The following is a 15,753-nucleotide window of genomic DNA, read 5'->3' as shown; positions in this document are numbered from 1 at the left end:
CAGCTCTGACATAAAAGAGAGGAAGAGAGGAGATTAGTCAACCCAATGAGCTCACTTACTCAAACTCTACTGAGATTTGCAGTGATGGGGGATAGACAGATGAGAGAGAGAGTGAGAGAGAGAGAGAGAGAGAAAGAGAGAGAGGCAATATGAGGCAACATATAAAAATAGCTCCTTACACAAAATATGCACGAGTCTTCTATGTAGATGTATTTTCTATATAGCTTCAACTACTGGCACATATACAGTGCAAAAGTCATGGCCACCATGCCAGAATTAGATTAGTTGTTTTTGAAATGTTATAGTGATCATATATCATTGTTTCTCAGTCTCTTTAATAGAATACATCCAGAAATACAGGAAATGTCTATATAGTATTAAAAACTGTATAAAAATGTAAACTAATGTGTTAAGTTTATGGTAAACTCCCCTTCCACTTGAGCAATAGCAGGAAACTTCAGGATCTCTTAAACTTAAATAAAATTAAATCCTAATTTCTAATTTTAATGATATTAGTCTTTTGACTTCATTCTGCTCAAAAACGCTCAAGATGTGTTTAGTGCCAAGAGAGGTCACACTTAACACAGACGATGCCTAAAGAAGACATTTAGTCCTGAAAATGTAATTATTTTCTGTATTTTCTGTTTGTATCTTAATAAAATAGATTGAAAAATAAATATGGATAAGTCTGGTGGTGGTGGCCTAAAACTTTACTGTACTGTATATATCCAAGGCTATACCTATATATTTTAATTAAAAGATTGTAATATTTCTTAAAAATTACTCAAATATAATATTTCTATATGTTAATAGATTTTTTATAAATTTTGTTTAAACTGTGGAAAAATAGAAGAGTAAAGTAAAATGTTACCAAACTAATAACATAATCGGAAATGAGGTGGAAATGACACTTGTTCATGATTGTTTACAGAAATGAATCAAAAAGTATATTTATATGATCCATTTTTGTATGTCAGATGACTTACAGCTATCAATAATGAAGGCTATACACTCGAAAAATAGCTTGGTTATTTTCAACCCACCGTTGAGTCAAAAAGGGACGAACCCAGTCTGCTGTGTTTTAATTTAACCTTTGCTGGATTGTTGGATTGGACCCAAAATCCTAGGATGTTTAACCGATTGTTAGGCAAATATAAACATTTTGTGTGTTAATTTAACCAGAGGCGGACACTACTTAAGTATTTTTACTTTCTACATAAAAGTAAAATTTTAGGTATTTTTTTTGAAAACATACATTCCAAAGCATATTATCATAATTTTTACTCCACTACATTTCATAATTTCAAGTTTTTGGTTTATATTTAATATTTAAGTACATTAAACATCTAGTATTTTTTCTACTTTTAATCTTGTACTTTTACTAAAGAAAAGAAAATGTACACAAATTTATTTAATTAGGTATTAAATAAATTTTAATATGCAATATAAAAGGAATGCACAGTATGATTCATGCTTTAGAACAGTGGTTCTCAAACTTTTTCAGCGTGCGGCCCCCTTCCTTCGTGCCCTCCCCCAAAGAAAATCTATGACAAAAAACAGTTCTAAAACTTCACATTCTAATTAAACAAAACATTAAATTATACAAAGCAGTGCTGCCTTATTTTTTTCGGTTTAATTTCACAGAATTCATGATAAATTAATGTATTTTATAAAAATGTCATAAAACTGGGGCCCCCCTGGCACCATCTCGCGGACACCCTGGGGGCCCCGGACCCCAGTTTGAGAACCACTGCTTTAAAATGTAATGAACATTTTTTAGTAAAGTTAAGTACATTTTTTCCCAAGATAAACACTCTGATAAAGCACAGATGCTTGGAAAATTTACTTAAAATACTCAAGTAGTGTCCGCCTCTGAATTTATCCCAACAGCTGGGTACGTCCCTTCTTGACCCAAAGCTGGGTTGAAAAAAACCCAGCAATTTTAGAGAGTAGCAGTGGTATACGGCACTATACATCTATCTAATTTGCTGGTTTGTTAATAAGCTTTTCTACAATAGTAATGGATTTGCCAAAAATTTTCGAATCTGTAAATGTAAATCGCTTCTATTTTTCTGTGTCAATATCTGGCAGGATTACTTGTAAGGAATGAGTGCAAAACTGCGTCAAAAGAAAAAAAAATGGAATTCGACTTTAAAACAAAGCACTGAAGCCCAAGGTAAATTCTGATAATTCGCTTAGCTTTTTTCTCATCCTATGCAATCATTTTAATGGGAGAGAGGGCACATTTACTGAGACACAGACAAGGGCACGCACACGCACACACATTCCTGCACTCCACACAACCCACTGTTAATGGTTTTAAAATGTTAATTTTACTGCAACCACCGAACTCTTGCTGTTTTCAAACCCCTCATCACGGCATAATAACACATAGCTGGAAGCAGGTAGAGCTGGAGAGCAGAAGTGGCTCTGTTTCAAAGAAAAAGCCTGAAAGGCACCCGTCTGCACTGCTAATGGTGTGACAGACACATGTACGTAAGCTTTCACTGTTTTATTATTACAAATATCATTTGATTTTGCAAATAAAGCTCAGCTCTAAACAACGCGGCAGAATATTCTGGGTCCGGAGGTTTGGATTTGTTTGGTTGAGGAGGGGGGGAGCAATGGACCCTGATGCGCTGCCTTGCAGCCTGGGGGGACACATACAAGCAGCGGGACTCTGTGATCTCAGCATACCCTGCCATTAAAGACGCCAGCTGTGTTGCACACACAGTGAGATAGAAAAGGATAAACAAAGGTAGAGAGACAGGCAGTGATAGAGAGAGAAAAAAGTGATAGAGAGAGCCAAGGAGCCAGAAAGGAACAGAAAAGAAAAGTAAGAGGCTCTCAGAAAAGATGATAAATGACTCGTCTCACTTCACAAGCTTCTTCCTCCTATTCAATAGTGGTTTTTTTTATCAAAGCATAATCTGTGAGGATAATGCTAAGAGGCAGCCAGGTCTTGTTATATAAGTGCAGTGTATCACATACTGACAGCGCAAGCCCCTCTGCACACACAGCGTGGAAATCAGGCTGATAGTTTTAAACAGCCAGCCGCAATGAGACATTAGAAGACAAACTGGGGGGAAAGAGCTGGTGCAATAAAGCAGAAGGTGTTCAATTTATACGGTATACCGGTCTCAGGAGTGGTAGCCAGTGGGATTTAATGGCACCGTTGAAGTAATAGAGTTTCAAGGAAGGTGTGGGGGTTGTACTTTGAAAATCACCGGTTTGCTCTGGGGTGTAATAGTGGCATAAAAGCCTGTCCTCTGTCCCTTCTAGACCCAGTACATTCAATTTGGCCAGTTCGCTGCATTAAACACGCGCGCACGCACGGACACGGTGACCGCAGGCCAGACTGTGTCATTTAAATATAATTTAATTGTGTCAAAAGTCAGCCGGAGTCAAGGATGTGGCCTTTTTGCGGGAAAAGGTTGCGGATGTGATCCAGGTGCTTATATAAACAGCCCTTTCAATGACCCATAGAAAAACACAAGAATGTTACGGCTGATGCATGAGGCTGTATTGCTGTGCGGTAAATGACTGTGGTATGTGTAGCGGCTAGCATTTGTACCCTGCATAATGCATCTGCATAATGATCACAAACACCATTTGGATCCTGACCACACAATTGCAAAAGTACACTCATAGACCTCCGTCAATAATTATAAAGCATGATACCTTATGTTTCTTATACTAACATCTCTAAACTAAACATACTATACATATAAACACATTAGTTTAAAAAAGAAACATTCGCTTTGTGAAGCAGTGGTGAGAGGACAAATGTGGCAGTCGAACGAGCTACGCACCGTGTCCTGCCCGCAGGGGGGCGTGGGATCTGGCGGCAGGCACGAGGTGATGAGGCATATGCTGAGGGACGTACAGCTCCCCGGGCCCTTCTGCCAGAGCCAGAGCTGACCCCAAAGCCAGCGGGGGCAGCCAGAGAGCCAGGCGCAGGGTGATGCGGAGCAGGACGGACACGGGACAACCAGGAGCCCTGCTGGGCCACAGACGCAGCCCTCTCGCCAACATGCTACCGGAGTGCACAGGGATTTTTTTGAGAAGAAGCGTCTTTAGAGCGCTTGGCGACCCATGTCCCGCTTGAGCCTCGGACCCTGACCATACAACGGCCCAACTAGGCAGAACAACAGCACGTGCCAAATCCACATGGAGAGAAACTTCCAGCAGAGTTTTATGTAAAATGATTGAACTTCAAAAGAATAAGATCCTGTTTTACATTCCTCTTCTTGGCATTAAAGAATACAAAATCCTTCAAGGGAAAAATGAAATAAACCACCGATCCAGTACTCCAGTAAGGTAGGCGTAGAGCAGCCTTTTGTTACAGACCTCCCAGCACACCTGGACTTTCCAGCGCAGCCTATCGCCTGAAACCCAGCCGTATCCCGTGAAAACGAGGCTGCATTTCCCGCTCCCTCGCGGAGAGAAGAGCAGAGGAAAGGAGAGACGACCAGAAGCGATGGCACACACGAGACGAGATTGCCGCTGCAGCATTTAACTCAATACAGAGCGCCTCTCCCCCTCCCCAAACGACAAACACACTCGCTCTCTCGCACACACACACACACACACACCACACGGTTGCTGCTTCTGCTGGCTGAGACCGCACTGCCTCTCAGAGGAAATGTTAGAAGACACACCAATGAAGAACAGGAAGAGAGGGAACCGAGGAGGGGCAACAGCGGTCAAGCGGTCCTCCCGTACGAAAGTTTCTGAAAATGCAAGTCACAAGAACAACCTCCCTCCTCTCTTGCTCTTTACATTTTTTATCCCATCCCGTGCTCAGAGCAAAAGACCCTTCGAACTGTAGAAAGCGTTGTGGATGCTAAAACGGAAAGCGCTGAAGCTTGGCTTTGAGTTTTCAACCCCCTCTATTCCTCCAGCCCTCCCCTTTCGATCATCAGGGAGGCATGTGCAGCTGTAGAAAGGGGGGGGGGGGGGTTCTCATCCTAATCTTTCTTTCTCTCTTTCTGGCTTCGTTTCTCCTAGACAGAGGGGTGGCTCAGAAAGTGTCCAGCTGGAATTCAGAGAGCGTGAGCTAGCTTTCCTTCACAAACAAGTCAAACCTTAACACTCCTCTTTCTCCAGTCACTGTGTATGAGTTCTTTCATATGAAGGACGACCACTGGGTGCACTTCAGCACCACGGACAGCGGCGAGAAATTGCAAATGTAGGACGAGCTTCAAATAAACAACAAAGAAATCGACTGAAGAGGTGTTTTTATTTATTTAAATGCTGTTTTCAGTTTAATATTAAAAGTGAGACAGGTAAAATAGAGAATTTTGAAATAATTCAATAGAGGAAACACAACAACACAAAAGTTTTGATGATGTGCACGAAAGGGAAAATAAGTTCACCTTTCTCCTCATAATAAATGTGATGTGTGTGCGCACTCCAGGGCTCAAACAGGAAGCATGCAGGTGTGCTTCTCCACAGAGAATCCACTCGGAGTGTGAAGCAGATGCACTAAGTGTGACACTGGTGACATCTCCGCTGACACAAGGAGGTCTTTGCTTCGCCTTCCTCTCGGCTCGGAGCATCGTTAGCACTGTATAATTAAAGCTGACAAAGCCGGGTGATCAGATCCGTCTCGCCAGGGGCTCTCAGGCGCACACCACCAGGAGCCCCAAACCGTTCTATTTGGAAGATAATACCCAGAATTGCACTTAAATAAACATCACTCCAAAACAATGTGGAAACCAATCTGCTGCATAAAGGGCAAGCTAATCATTCCTGTTAATATCAACTGCGTTTCAAAGAAAAATCCAGCCCGCAGCCTTTCTGTTTACAAGGTTGCCACCTAACGGCGACAGCCTGGGTGTCGCTTCGGGCAAATCTCAGATCATCACCATTCTTCAGTAGTCACATGTTTCCAATCCATTTTTTTCCCTAGCTGACCTCAAAAGCAGATTCAGGGGAAGTGGAGCATGTTTTAATACTGGAGCTTTCATTCTCCGGGAAAATGCTTTCAAGTATTTTAAACAGTGAAATAGGTGGAAATTTTTGCTTTTTTCCCCACTCCGCACACATTTAGTGCCAGCATTGTGTTGGATTTTATAACGTTGCGCTGTTCTGCGCTGCTGCCATCTCCCCCTACCCCCATATTTTTCTATAAAGAAAGGAAGATGATAAAAGAAAATAAACAAATAATGCACAATTATCTTCCTCTCATTCTTCTTTATTCCTCACCCCCCTCGCTTCAGGAAGTCTAAATCTAAGCCCCCCCCTTCACAAACACCCTACCCATGATGCTCTGGTAACCGCTGAGATTTTGTTTATTAAGGAACAAGATCTTCGATAAGCGAAAGCTAATTAAAATGAAGCACGTCTTTAAAGACATACTGCTCGGTTTGAGAGTTCCGTCGCATCAGATTTAATTTCATGCGCGTTATCACCCTTTTTCTATAGCTGCGGTCATTTATTTAATCATCCCGTAATTTTTCAGTCTCTTATCTGCGCTCTGTCTCTTTAATAGTATTTACAGCGAGCGAATGAGTTTTGCATTCAGTGCAGAAGTCTGTTTCTGTCCTGTTAATTATAGTATTCAGCAGGGCCCTTTGAAAACCAGCTTAAATAAAACCGCTCATATCCTCCAAGATCTGAATGTGTCAATGACAGACTTGAAGTGCAGGAGGGACTAGGTGCATGTTTAATAGGACCAGTGGGTCAAATAGTCCCACCCCTGCAGGCTATTGATAAGATTGTACAAGAGCTTGTTACAAAGATGAAGGAATAGATGCTACAGCATGAGCACCTTTGGGCGTATGTGATGCCTGCATACACTGCAATACTTGTGCTGGATTGATGTGTTTGTAAGCCCCACACGCAGGATTTACTCTTCTGCTACCGGGCCCAGACAAAGCTTCTTTCTATCTGCACTGCCTTCACGGGCTGCTGATCAGTGGGCTTTCACACATCTAAATGAGCCGGTGTGTGCGCTCGCTCGCGCATGTGTGCGTGTGTACGGGCAATGTGACTGCAAGACCATTAAAATAGTGTACACACACCAAATTCTGTATTTATTTGCATAAATCAGGGGGTATGAGCGAGTCGGTCTATAATATGTGGAGTAAGCTATCTATTAGCATTTCCATTTATCCCATTCATTAGCTTTCGGCAAAGCCCTTTTATGGAGTCTTCGCACTCGGTGGCCATGTTTGCAAATGCATTCAGGCAGCTATTTCAAACCAAATCCTATTTATTTGAATAGGGGATGACTGATATCTTTAAAATCATTACAAATAAAAAAAATTTTTCTGACTAATAATTATGCCTAATATTAACAGTACTATACATTTCATTTCTTAAGGTCAAAATTGAGCAACAAAAATTGCTACTGCAAATGCGCAATGGCTGGTAAATACTTTACATCACTCTATACAGAGCTAAAGGTGCAGTGTGTAATTTTTAAAAGGATCTCTAATCAGAAATGCAAAATAATATACAAAACTATATTATCAGGGGTCCATAAAGACCTTTTTATAATGAACCGTTATGTTTTTATTACCTTAGAATGAGACGTTTTTATCTACATACATCGAGGGTCCCCTTACGTAAAAGTCGCCATTTTGTGACGCCATGATTCTACAGAAACCCTTAAAAATGCAGTGTGTGAATTATAGCGGCATCTAGTGGTGAGGTTGCGAATTGCAACCAACGGCTTAGTCCACTGCTCACCCCTCACTCATGAAACACATAGAGAAGCTACGGTAGCCACCACTGGACAAACATGTCATCGTCGGAGACAACTTAGTAAAAAATTTTTACGTTTGTAGAAAAATGGCGACTTCCATGTAAGGGGACCCTCGATGTACATAGATAAAAAGGTCTCATTCTAAGGTAATAAACACATAACGTTTCATTATGAAAGGTCTTTATACACAATTGATAATATAGTTTTGTATATTATTTTGCATTTCTGTCAAGAGATCCTTCTAAAAATTACACACTGCACCTTTAACGAACAAACTTTTTTTACTAAGTTGTCTCCGTCAATGACATTTTTTTTGGTGGTGGCTACCATAGCTTCTCTATGCGTTTCAAAAGCGAGGGAAGAGCAGTAGACTGAGCCATTGGTTGCAATTCGCAACCTCACCACTAGATGCCGCTAAATTTACACACTGCACCTTTAACGATTGACGATTGGTTCTGACGTCTGTCGCTCAGGCTGCTGTACTGAGTTTTGCACTTTTCCCCAATCGTAGTAATGCCACTACACAATCTCTATAGTCTTTACTTCGAAATATGCCCCTCACCGGCATTTACAAGCCATAAATACAACATAACCAATCATTTACCAATTACTAGCCCACTACTAGAAAATGCAGGGCCTAATAACCTTCCTGACCCGTTGGGCATGCAAGCATAGAACTGTGCTGCGTAGCAAATGATAGATTGATTCGGCAATAATAAATCCATGAGTTTACGTAAATTATCATATGGTAACACCCTGTCCAGCCTAGATGCAAGTGGCATGATGCATTAAAAGCAAATGACCAATGCCCTGTTCTACTAATAACATATAGGAGATCTATTCCAGCCATCTATTTTATTAATACATTTATTTTTGTAGATAAGTTTCCTTTTATAATTTTAAGAAGGTAGAAATGCACCCTCAGCCAATCCATCTCCCACTGCTGTTCTGAATAGCTAAAACTACACACCCTCAATAGTATCCGACGAGGTGCGGGGGTGCTGATGATGTAATGCAAGCCGTCTATGTGGATTCTTCCCTCTGAACAAAGACGGGCTCTTATCAGTTTGGAAAACCCACAGAATGGATTAGCTGTGCATGGCTTGAGACTGAAATACATCCTCTCTGTAAACCATCTGAAGGACTTTTCTTTTGGCACTCAGCACTTTCACAGTCCACTAGAACTGAGGCTTTTAGACCACATTCATCCAATGCCCTTCTGTCGGTACAGACGGCTTAATTTTATAAACCCATTCATAAATGCTCCCATACACACTTGTGCATGCAAAAAACCCCGAAATCATTTCCTCCAAACATAATTATATGCAAGAAAGCCTTTTACTCCAGAGAGTTGGAAGATTTGGAAATATACTGCAGAAGAGTGCCATGCATGCACTGTCCTCTAATGCTCTCTAGTGGTGTAGCAGAAAAGTGAAGTTTGTTTTTACTGTAAACTGGATATATGCCATACTAAACTACCATGCTAAGCTACAGTATAGCTTTGTGTTGTTACAATGTGGATGAGAACTGAATATTGGCATTTGTTTACTGTTTTCTTGGAAAGCATTGGAGACTATTTTGATTTTTGAATTATATTAAACGTTATTTGGCTTTAGGATCTAAAATTGCGATACGCAGTGGCATACTTCGACTGATCATTTGTCGAATTGCATTGTGGGATAAGGTCGCTTTAGCTTTAGATCTAAAGTAAAAAAAATTCAAGAATTCACATTAAATATCAATTTAAACTTGTTAATGACAAATGAGGTCAAGTGTTGAAAATGAGTGTTGAAATATTCCTGCATAATACTGTTACATATACTACTTTTAAAAATAGTATGCAGTGAACATTGTATGCAACTAGAGTTCCATTTCCATCATAGCCACTGAGATAAATATGTAGTGGCGGCCAGTGACTTCTTTTTTGAGGGCGCACAATGCGAAGCTTGTCACAACATGTATGTAGCCGTCATGTGTGTAGCTCGTCTTTTTAAAATATGTTAACTTATATCATGTAAACTTTTGTGATGTCAAAATATGAGCCTGCTGCAGATGCTTAAAGGGGTTTATGATAAAAGCAGGGTTTCCACACCTTAGTTACTTCAAGAACTTTCCAGGTCCTATTCCCTCAAATTCAAGGACTAAATATGTGGACACATTTCAGGTAAGAGCAAGGTTACAGCGTGTTACCTTTTAAGATACATTGTTACAGTTCCCTTTTGAGGGAACTCGTGCTGCGTCAGTGCGGTGACACTTTGGGGATGCCTCCAAGGGTAAGTGCGTCTGAATGTGTATATCAAATTCAACCAATGGTGAGGCTTAAGGACATAGAAAGGGTGACACGGGAGACAGGTATATTGCTATCTGAAATATTGCCTAAGACGGCGTACCAGGACGCAGGAAGTATGGCAAGGGAGACGCAGCGTCTCGTTCCCTTCTTAGGGAACAACAGTTACATACATAATCCGAGACATTTTTATGTTTTTATTTAACACAATTATGCAAAAATTTTCATGATATTATCCTCAGTGTTTGGCAAGTTACTTCCAAAGTGTAATACATTATATATTACAAATTACTGTCATTTGAAAGTAATTAGTTACATTACAATATTACTGACTCTGAACTGTAATAAGTTACACTACTTTTGCGTTAACACGGTCTAATTTTTAAAATGCATTGTTGTAACGCGCGTTACTAAGACTGTAACGAGTAAAATATTACCAAAATTTTAGTAGTAATGCGTTATATTACTGCGTTACAGCAAAAACTAATATATTACTGTAATATATTATATTTTGTAATGCGTTACTCCCAACATTGATTATCCTACACTACACAGGGAATAATATGGATTTTTTTCCAGAAAACTTCTTGCATAAAATAGATTCAAGCACTTTCAATGACCTGTATCTATGTATGTATATTTTCAAAAACTTCCTTGAATTTTTTCCCCCGGATTCACAAACTTTCAAGGATTTCAAGGACCTATGGGAACCCTGTAAAGAGACGCTCGTGTTTGCCAGATACTCGCTTAATCTCATGTGTAATCAGAGTTTATGTTAAATTAGTGTCTTGCGAGTATTTCGTGAACGTGAGCATCTCTTTTATCATAAATTCTTTCGACGCATGTGCAGCAAGCACTTATTTCAACGACACATGATGACCATGGTTCACAACAAACACATATTTAAAATTTGCGCCTCTTGTAAGAGAACTCACCGGCCGCCACTGCAAAATGATATGTGATACATAAAAAGACTCTTGGTTCTTAATCTCACTGTATTGTAGATTTTTGTGTTGTTTAAATATACGTATATGGGTGGTTTTGGTAAAAATCAGCCAGTCAAACAAACTGATGTTAATAGTACTATATGTAACAGCAATGTATGTATTAATAAAAGCTTTAGCTATAAACAGATTTAGTTCAGAGTGTGAATCATTGTGTTGGGTTTTCTAGTTGAAAAGCGAGAGAGGTGTCAGACTCACGGTCGTTGCACAGTGGTCCTCCAAATGATGTCATGCTGCAGTCGCAACTAAACCCCTCCCACTGCTGCAGACACACGCCCTGATTGGAGCAGGAGTCCTCTTGACAGGTCGTGCTGGGGCCTGAAAAAACATGATAGAGAGTGGAGAGAGAGAAGGAAAACACAGGGAAAAAAAGAGATGGGTATATAAAGTCACAGAAGCTGTACCACATTAAATCCAGACTAGTGAAATAGCTTTTATTGCAGCAGAAACAGCCACACAGAACCGTCCCATCTGCTCGCTCCCCGCTATCATTGAGAAAAACATCTACTATTTCAAATACATATTAATCTTCCTCACAGAATGTTTAAGGGTTTAGAATTGGAAAAAAAAGAAAATGATTTAAAAACGGTTAGATTTGATAACATTATAATGGAATGAAAAAAAAAAACATGTGTGAGGAAACAGGAAATCTTATAATTCTTTGCAATTCAAGTGTGACTGCTTTATGTAATAAACAGTAATAAATGTTACAGTAAAAAATGTACATAAAGCATGATTGCTGTTTTAACACAATAAAAATGAATTGTTAAAGTATTTAACACAAAACCTAAAACTTAAACCATTGAATTATTCGTGAAAATAAATGAGAATGGGTGACTGGATTGTAAAGTTAAATCCAATAGGGAAGGATGATCAATGCTAATATCGGTGATAATGAAAAAAAATCTATTAAAAGACAAGTTGGTAGATTTTTCTGTACAACTACTGGCCTATTGCATTAGTTGTTTATCTACATTAGTTGCTATGTGAAATACTTCAATGCTAAACTGCTTTTCTGCAGCATGCTCACCATGATATCATTCCTATCTACCTATTTGCATTTTTTCATTTTAAAGCTCATGAAAGGCATTCATTTGAATCCTGAAAGAAATAAAGAAAACACCTAATACAACATTAGTATTGAAAATATCGATCTGCCCATCCCTGCAATCCAAGCACTGCACCGGCGACAGTAGTAAAGGTGTAGCGCTTGCAGTAATGCGCAGAGTATTGGCTGTACTAATAACACAGGCCCCCGTTGTGATAATAACATCTGCTCCCGGTATTGCTGAGGTAAGTTTAAAGTAGCACGTTCCCGGGGGACACGGTCCTGTAAGATAAATGGGGGCCGTCTGGAATAGCTCATTTTGTGTTCTGTCTACAGAAGCAGGGCGATGGGCCAGCCATATTACAGCCCGCAGAAACACTTCTGTTCTCATTTCTCTCATTACTTTAGTCGGCATGTAAAACAGGCCCCTGGCCCTCCGACTCTCCCTGTTCTCCATCACTCAGCCATTTGGCCAATCAGTCGCACATTTGTGCATTGGCCACTTGACTCGGAAGTGAAGCGAGTCTGGCAGGGAGAAAAAGGAGAGAGATAGAGAGCACGGCGGAGCGATTCAGATGAGATCTGTTCTTCCTGTCTCACCTGATCTATCTGACTGAAACTGATTTAAAGGCTTAGGCAGAGAAAAGAGAAACTGGCACCGGTCCCTCGATAAAACTTCCTTCAAACCAAACGTTATACGTCTGAGTGAAGGTAATCAGTGTTTGAATTTCACCTATGAGATCTCCTCCCAAACCACTTGGGAAATTTCATCCAGTTTTAAACCCTTATAAGGGAATAGAATAGACTATTTTCGTCGCGTTTGTGTGGACGTTTAGATTGCATGCTGTGGGTGGGGACGGGGGACGCATGCCTGCACTATACGACAGAACAGATGTAAGCTCCAAATAGATAAGAAAAGAGAGGTGACAGGGTACAGTACGTGAGGGAAAACTATGAGACAGGACAATCTGAGACCTGGGGCTGTAAATACAAGTTGCGTGTAGGGTGCTTGTATTTACTGTGATGGAGTTACTAGACTGACTGCTGGGCAAACGTGATCTATAACATCAGACTGTCAAACTAAGGAGGGTAAAGGGGGCATCAGTTAAAACACACATGTGTCTATCTACCTTGCAAGTCAGCTTTCGGCAATGCAACTTTTGTCAGCCAAACGAAAAAGAAAAAGCAAACAAAATATATAAGATGTTAGTAAAGGCACAGGAATGTATGTGATTATAACAAAGTAAGCTGTTAAATGTAAGGGAAAAGAGAGAAAAGGAGACTTGTGTGTAAAGGTGTGATGATGTTAAGATAATGAAACACAGAGAATAAAGGAAAATACAGAATAACATTTTTAATCTAACATACAAGGAAAAGCTATTTTATTTAAACACACATTTTTCCCATGTCAGGTTTACACGGATTGTTAACATTGTGGATTTCTACTAACTTGTAATTGAATAAATTATATGTTATAAAAACAAAGTATATACAGTATGTGTGCAAGCCACACTTCGGAGACAAAATTGCTATTGTCTTTTAACAGTAGGGTTAGTCTTTATGGTTAAAATGAGCCTCATTTGAAAACAAAGATGATTAGTTGTTGTTGGTATGTTACAATTTTGAAAGCCAGGTAAAGATGTGTTTATGCTTATTTTCTGGATTATTACAGCTTTCACTGTGGATCACATTAGATTGAGGGGTCTTCTGCATTACCAATTATATGCATGGTTTCATTTATTTCTTTTAGTTTGTATCTGATGATTTTCCGTGTATGTTGATCATTTATGTTTTTAGTCCATTATTATGTGTTCCTATGTTTTTGTTCCTTGACTATGATTAAGCTGTGCACCCATACAACTTAATCTAAAGCTGTCTGATAATTTTAAACCTGATGCTGCTATTAAGGTACTGCTTAGGCGGAGCTTGCGGGGGCCAGGCCCCCCATTGGCTAAAATAATTTTTATAAAATAAATTATATGCAACAAATATAAAAATGTATTTAGGTTCTTTTAAATTTAAAAGTTACTTTGTAAGATACTTTGTAAAAAATAATTGTTAATCTGATAATAATATTAGTATTTATCAAAACAGCTGTCCAATTACAATAGAGTAAAGGCTGGACAAATACTACACCAACCAACCAGAACATCCTGTCTTCACTATTGAACAACCACATAAAAGTTAATACAGCTTGTTGATTACTATATAACACCAAGCAAGCGCTACCACAATATTAATACGCTTTGATTAGAGAGAATTGTCTGCAAAATTTGATACTTATATAAGACAGTACTTCTTTAAATGTTTGTTTTATAGCAGCCAAAGTACATCAGCACATTTGTTTTTAGAAAAAAAGCCTGGCGTGTTTAGCCACCTAAAAATCTTTGGTGGAGTTTGTAATTTTAGCCCAAAATAAATTGTATGAATTAATGACCTAATGTACTGTTTACTGCATATGAATTTTGCGTTTAGTTTTTACTTGTATTTTGAATTAGGCGTTTAATTAATTGTGTTGTGTTTTAGATGTGTTTTCCTAAAATTTACTAACCCTGTGAATTTTTTTGTAGTGTATAGACGGTTTCATCGGACGCACGTGCGGTGACGCAATACGCGCTTGGTCTGAACTTTACTTCCATTTTTTTAGTTTTTTTTAATGGTCTGACTATTTCTAAACTGAACTCTTAAACAAATACATCAACAAAAATAACAAATGGTTTGGTTTCCTAGGTAATCTACGTGTTGTTTATAGCTTGTTATATAAATAAACTATGTTTAAAGTACTTTGTTGTTATTAATTCTCAGCGGAGTTTACCGGAAGTTACGTGTGGACCACGAAAGCTGCTTGTTTATGTTGTTACTGCTGAAACCGTCTCTTAACTTTAATATAACTGTTGTTCATATTTACTGACAAACTGTAATTCATTATGATGTAGGATGCTTCAATATTTGATCAATGTTTATAATAAAAAATTGTTACAGTGAGAGCATTTTACAGACAAAAGTATTAATATTATTAAAAAAAAATCCAAATAATATTTTTTACTGTGGGTTACAGTTACAAAACATGAAATCTGCTATCATGTTTTATATTAATCTAACATTCAGAATAATGTTATTTTAATGCAGTCAACGAAAATGTTTGTCATTAATTATCTTTGGTTTGCAGTAAAATCATCTTGTTCCAGTATAGATACTATGATAGACCAGTCTGTCCCCCAGCTCAAATATCAAGCTATGCCTACAGTATGAGCTAGTGTATCACAATGTTAAGTGATCTATGAAGAAAAAACCTGCACATGTTAAACAATAATATCACAATATTTATAATATACACAATATCTGTGTAACATTACAAGGGTTGACACTAGAATAACATATACCACAGTAAATAAATATCAGCCTTAGTACTTTAAAAAATATAAATTAAAAATAAAAATGTATTTATTTTCTTTAAATATATTTTTTGTAATATTTGAAATCAGTGTAATATATGTAACCTTTAAAGGATAATTCCGGTATTTAACACTTTGAGTCTCATTTCTGGTTTGTTTTGGATGAACTACAGTGATGGACACAGAAATTTTGACAATGGGTCGTCGTGTCTTGACTTTTCGATTCATTTAGAAGCGTCTCTTGACTGCTTCAGAATGGTAGTCAATGACCATGCCCAAACATGTCATTAAAACAACACTTAAAG

The 15,753-nt window shown here is 38.7% G+C and overlaps 1 protein-coding gene across 15 annotated transcripts in view; it reads right to left on the bottom strand.

The window, feature by feature from the left end:
- The window catches only part of nrxn1a (neurexin 1a), a 212,578-nt gene that overhangs the window by 63,819 nt on the left and 133,006 nt on the right, over positions 1-15,753 (bottom strand). For 13 of the 15 annotated variants that reach the window (XM_073866955.1, XM_073866956.1, XM_073866965.1 and 10 more), the window contains one exon: positions 11,204-11,323. In XM_073866955.1, the coding sequence (XP_073723056.1) occupies positions 11,204-11,323 (120 nt within the window). Of the gene's footprint in view, positions 1-3,812; positions 4,842-11,203; positions 11,324-15,753 lie in introns of those variants that run through there. The other 2 variants (XM_055176763.2, XM_055176762.2) reach the window with 2 other exon arrangements.

This window comes from Misgurnus anguillicaudatus, chromosome 4, assembly GCF_027580225.2.
Source record: "Misgurnus anguillicaudatus chromosome 4, ASM2758022v2, whole genome shotgun sequence".
Lineage (NCBI taxonomy): Eukaryota > Metazoa > Chordata > Actinopteri > Cypriniformes > Cobitidae > Misgurnus > Misgurnus anguillicaudatus.
The sequence above is the reverse complement of the archived record's forward strand: the minus strand, read 5'-3'. Positions and strand labels throughout refer to the sequence as shown.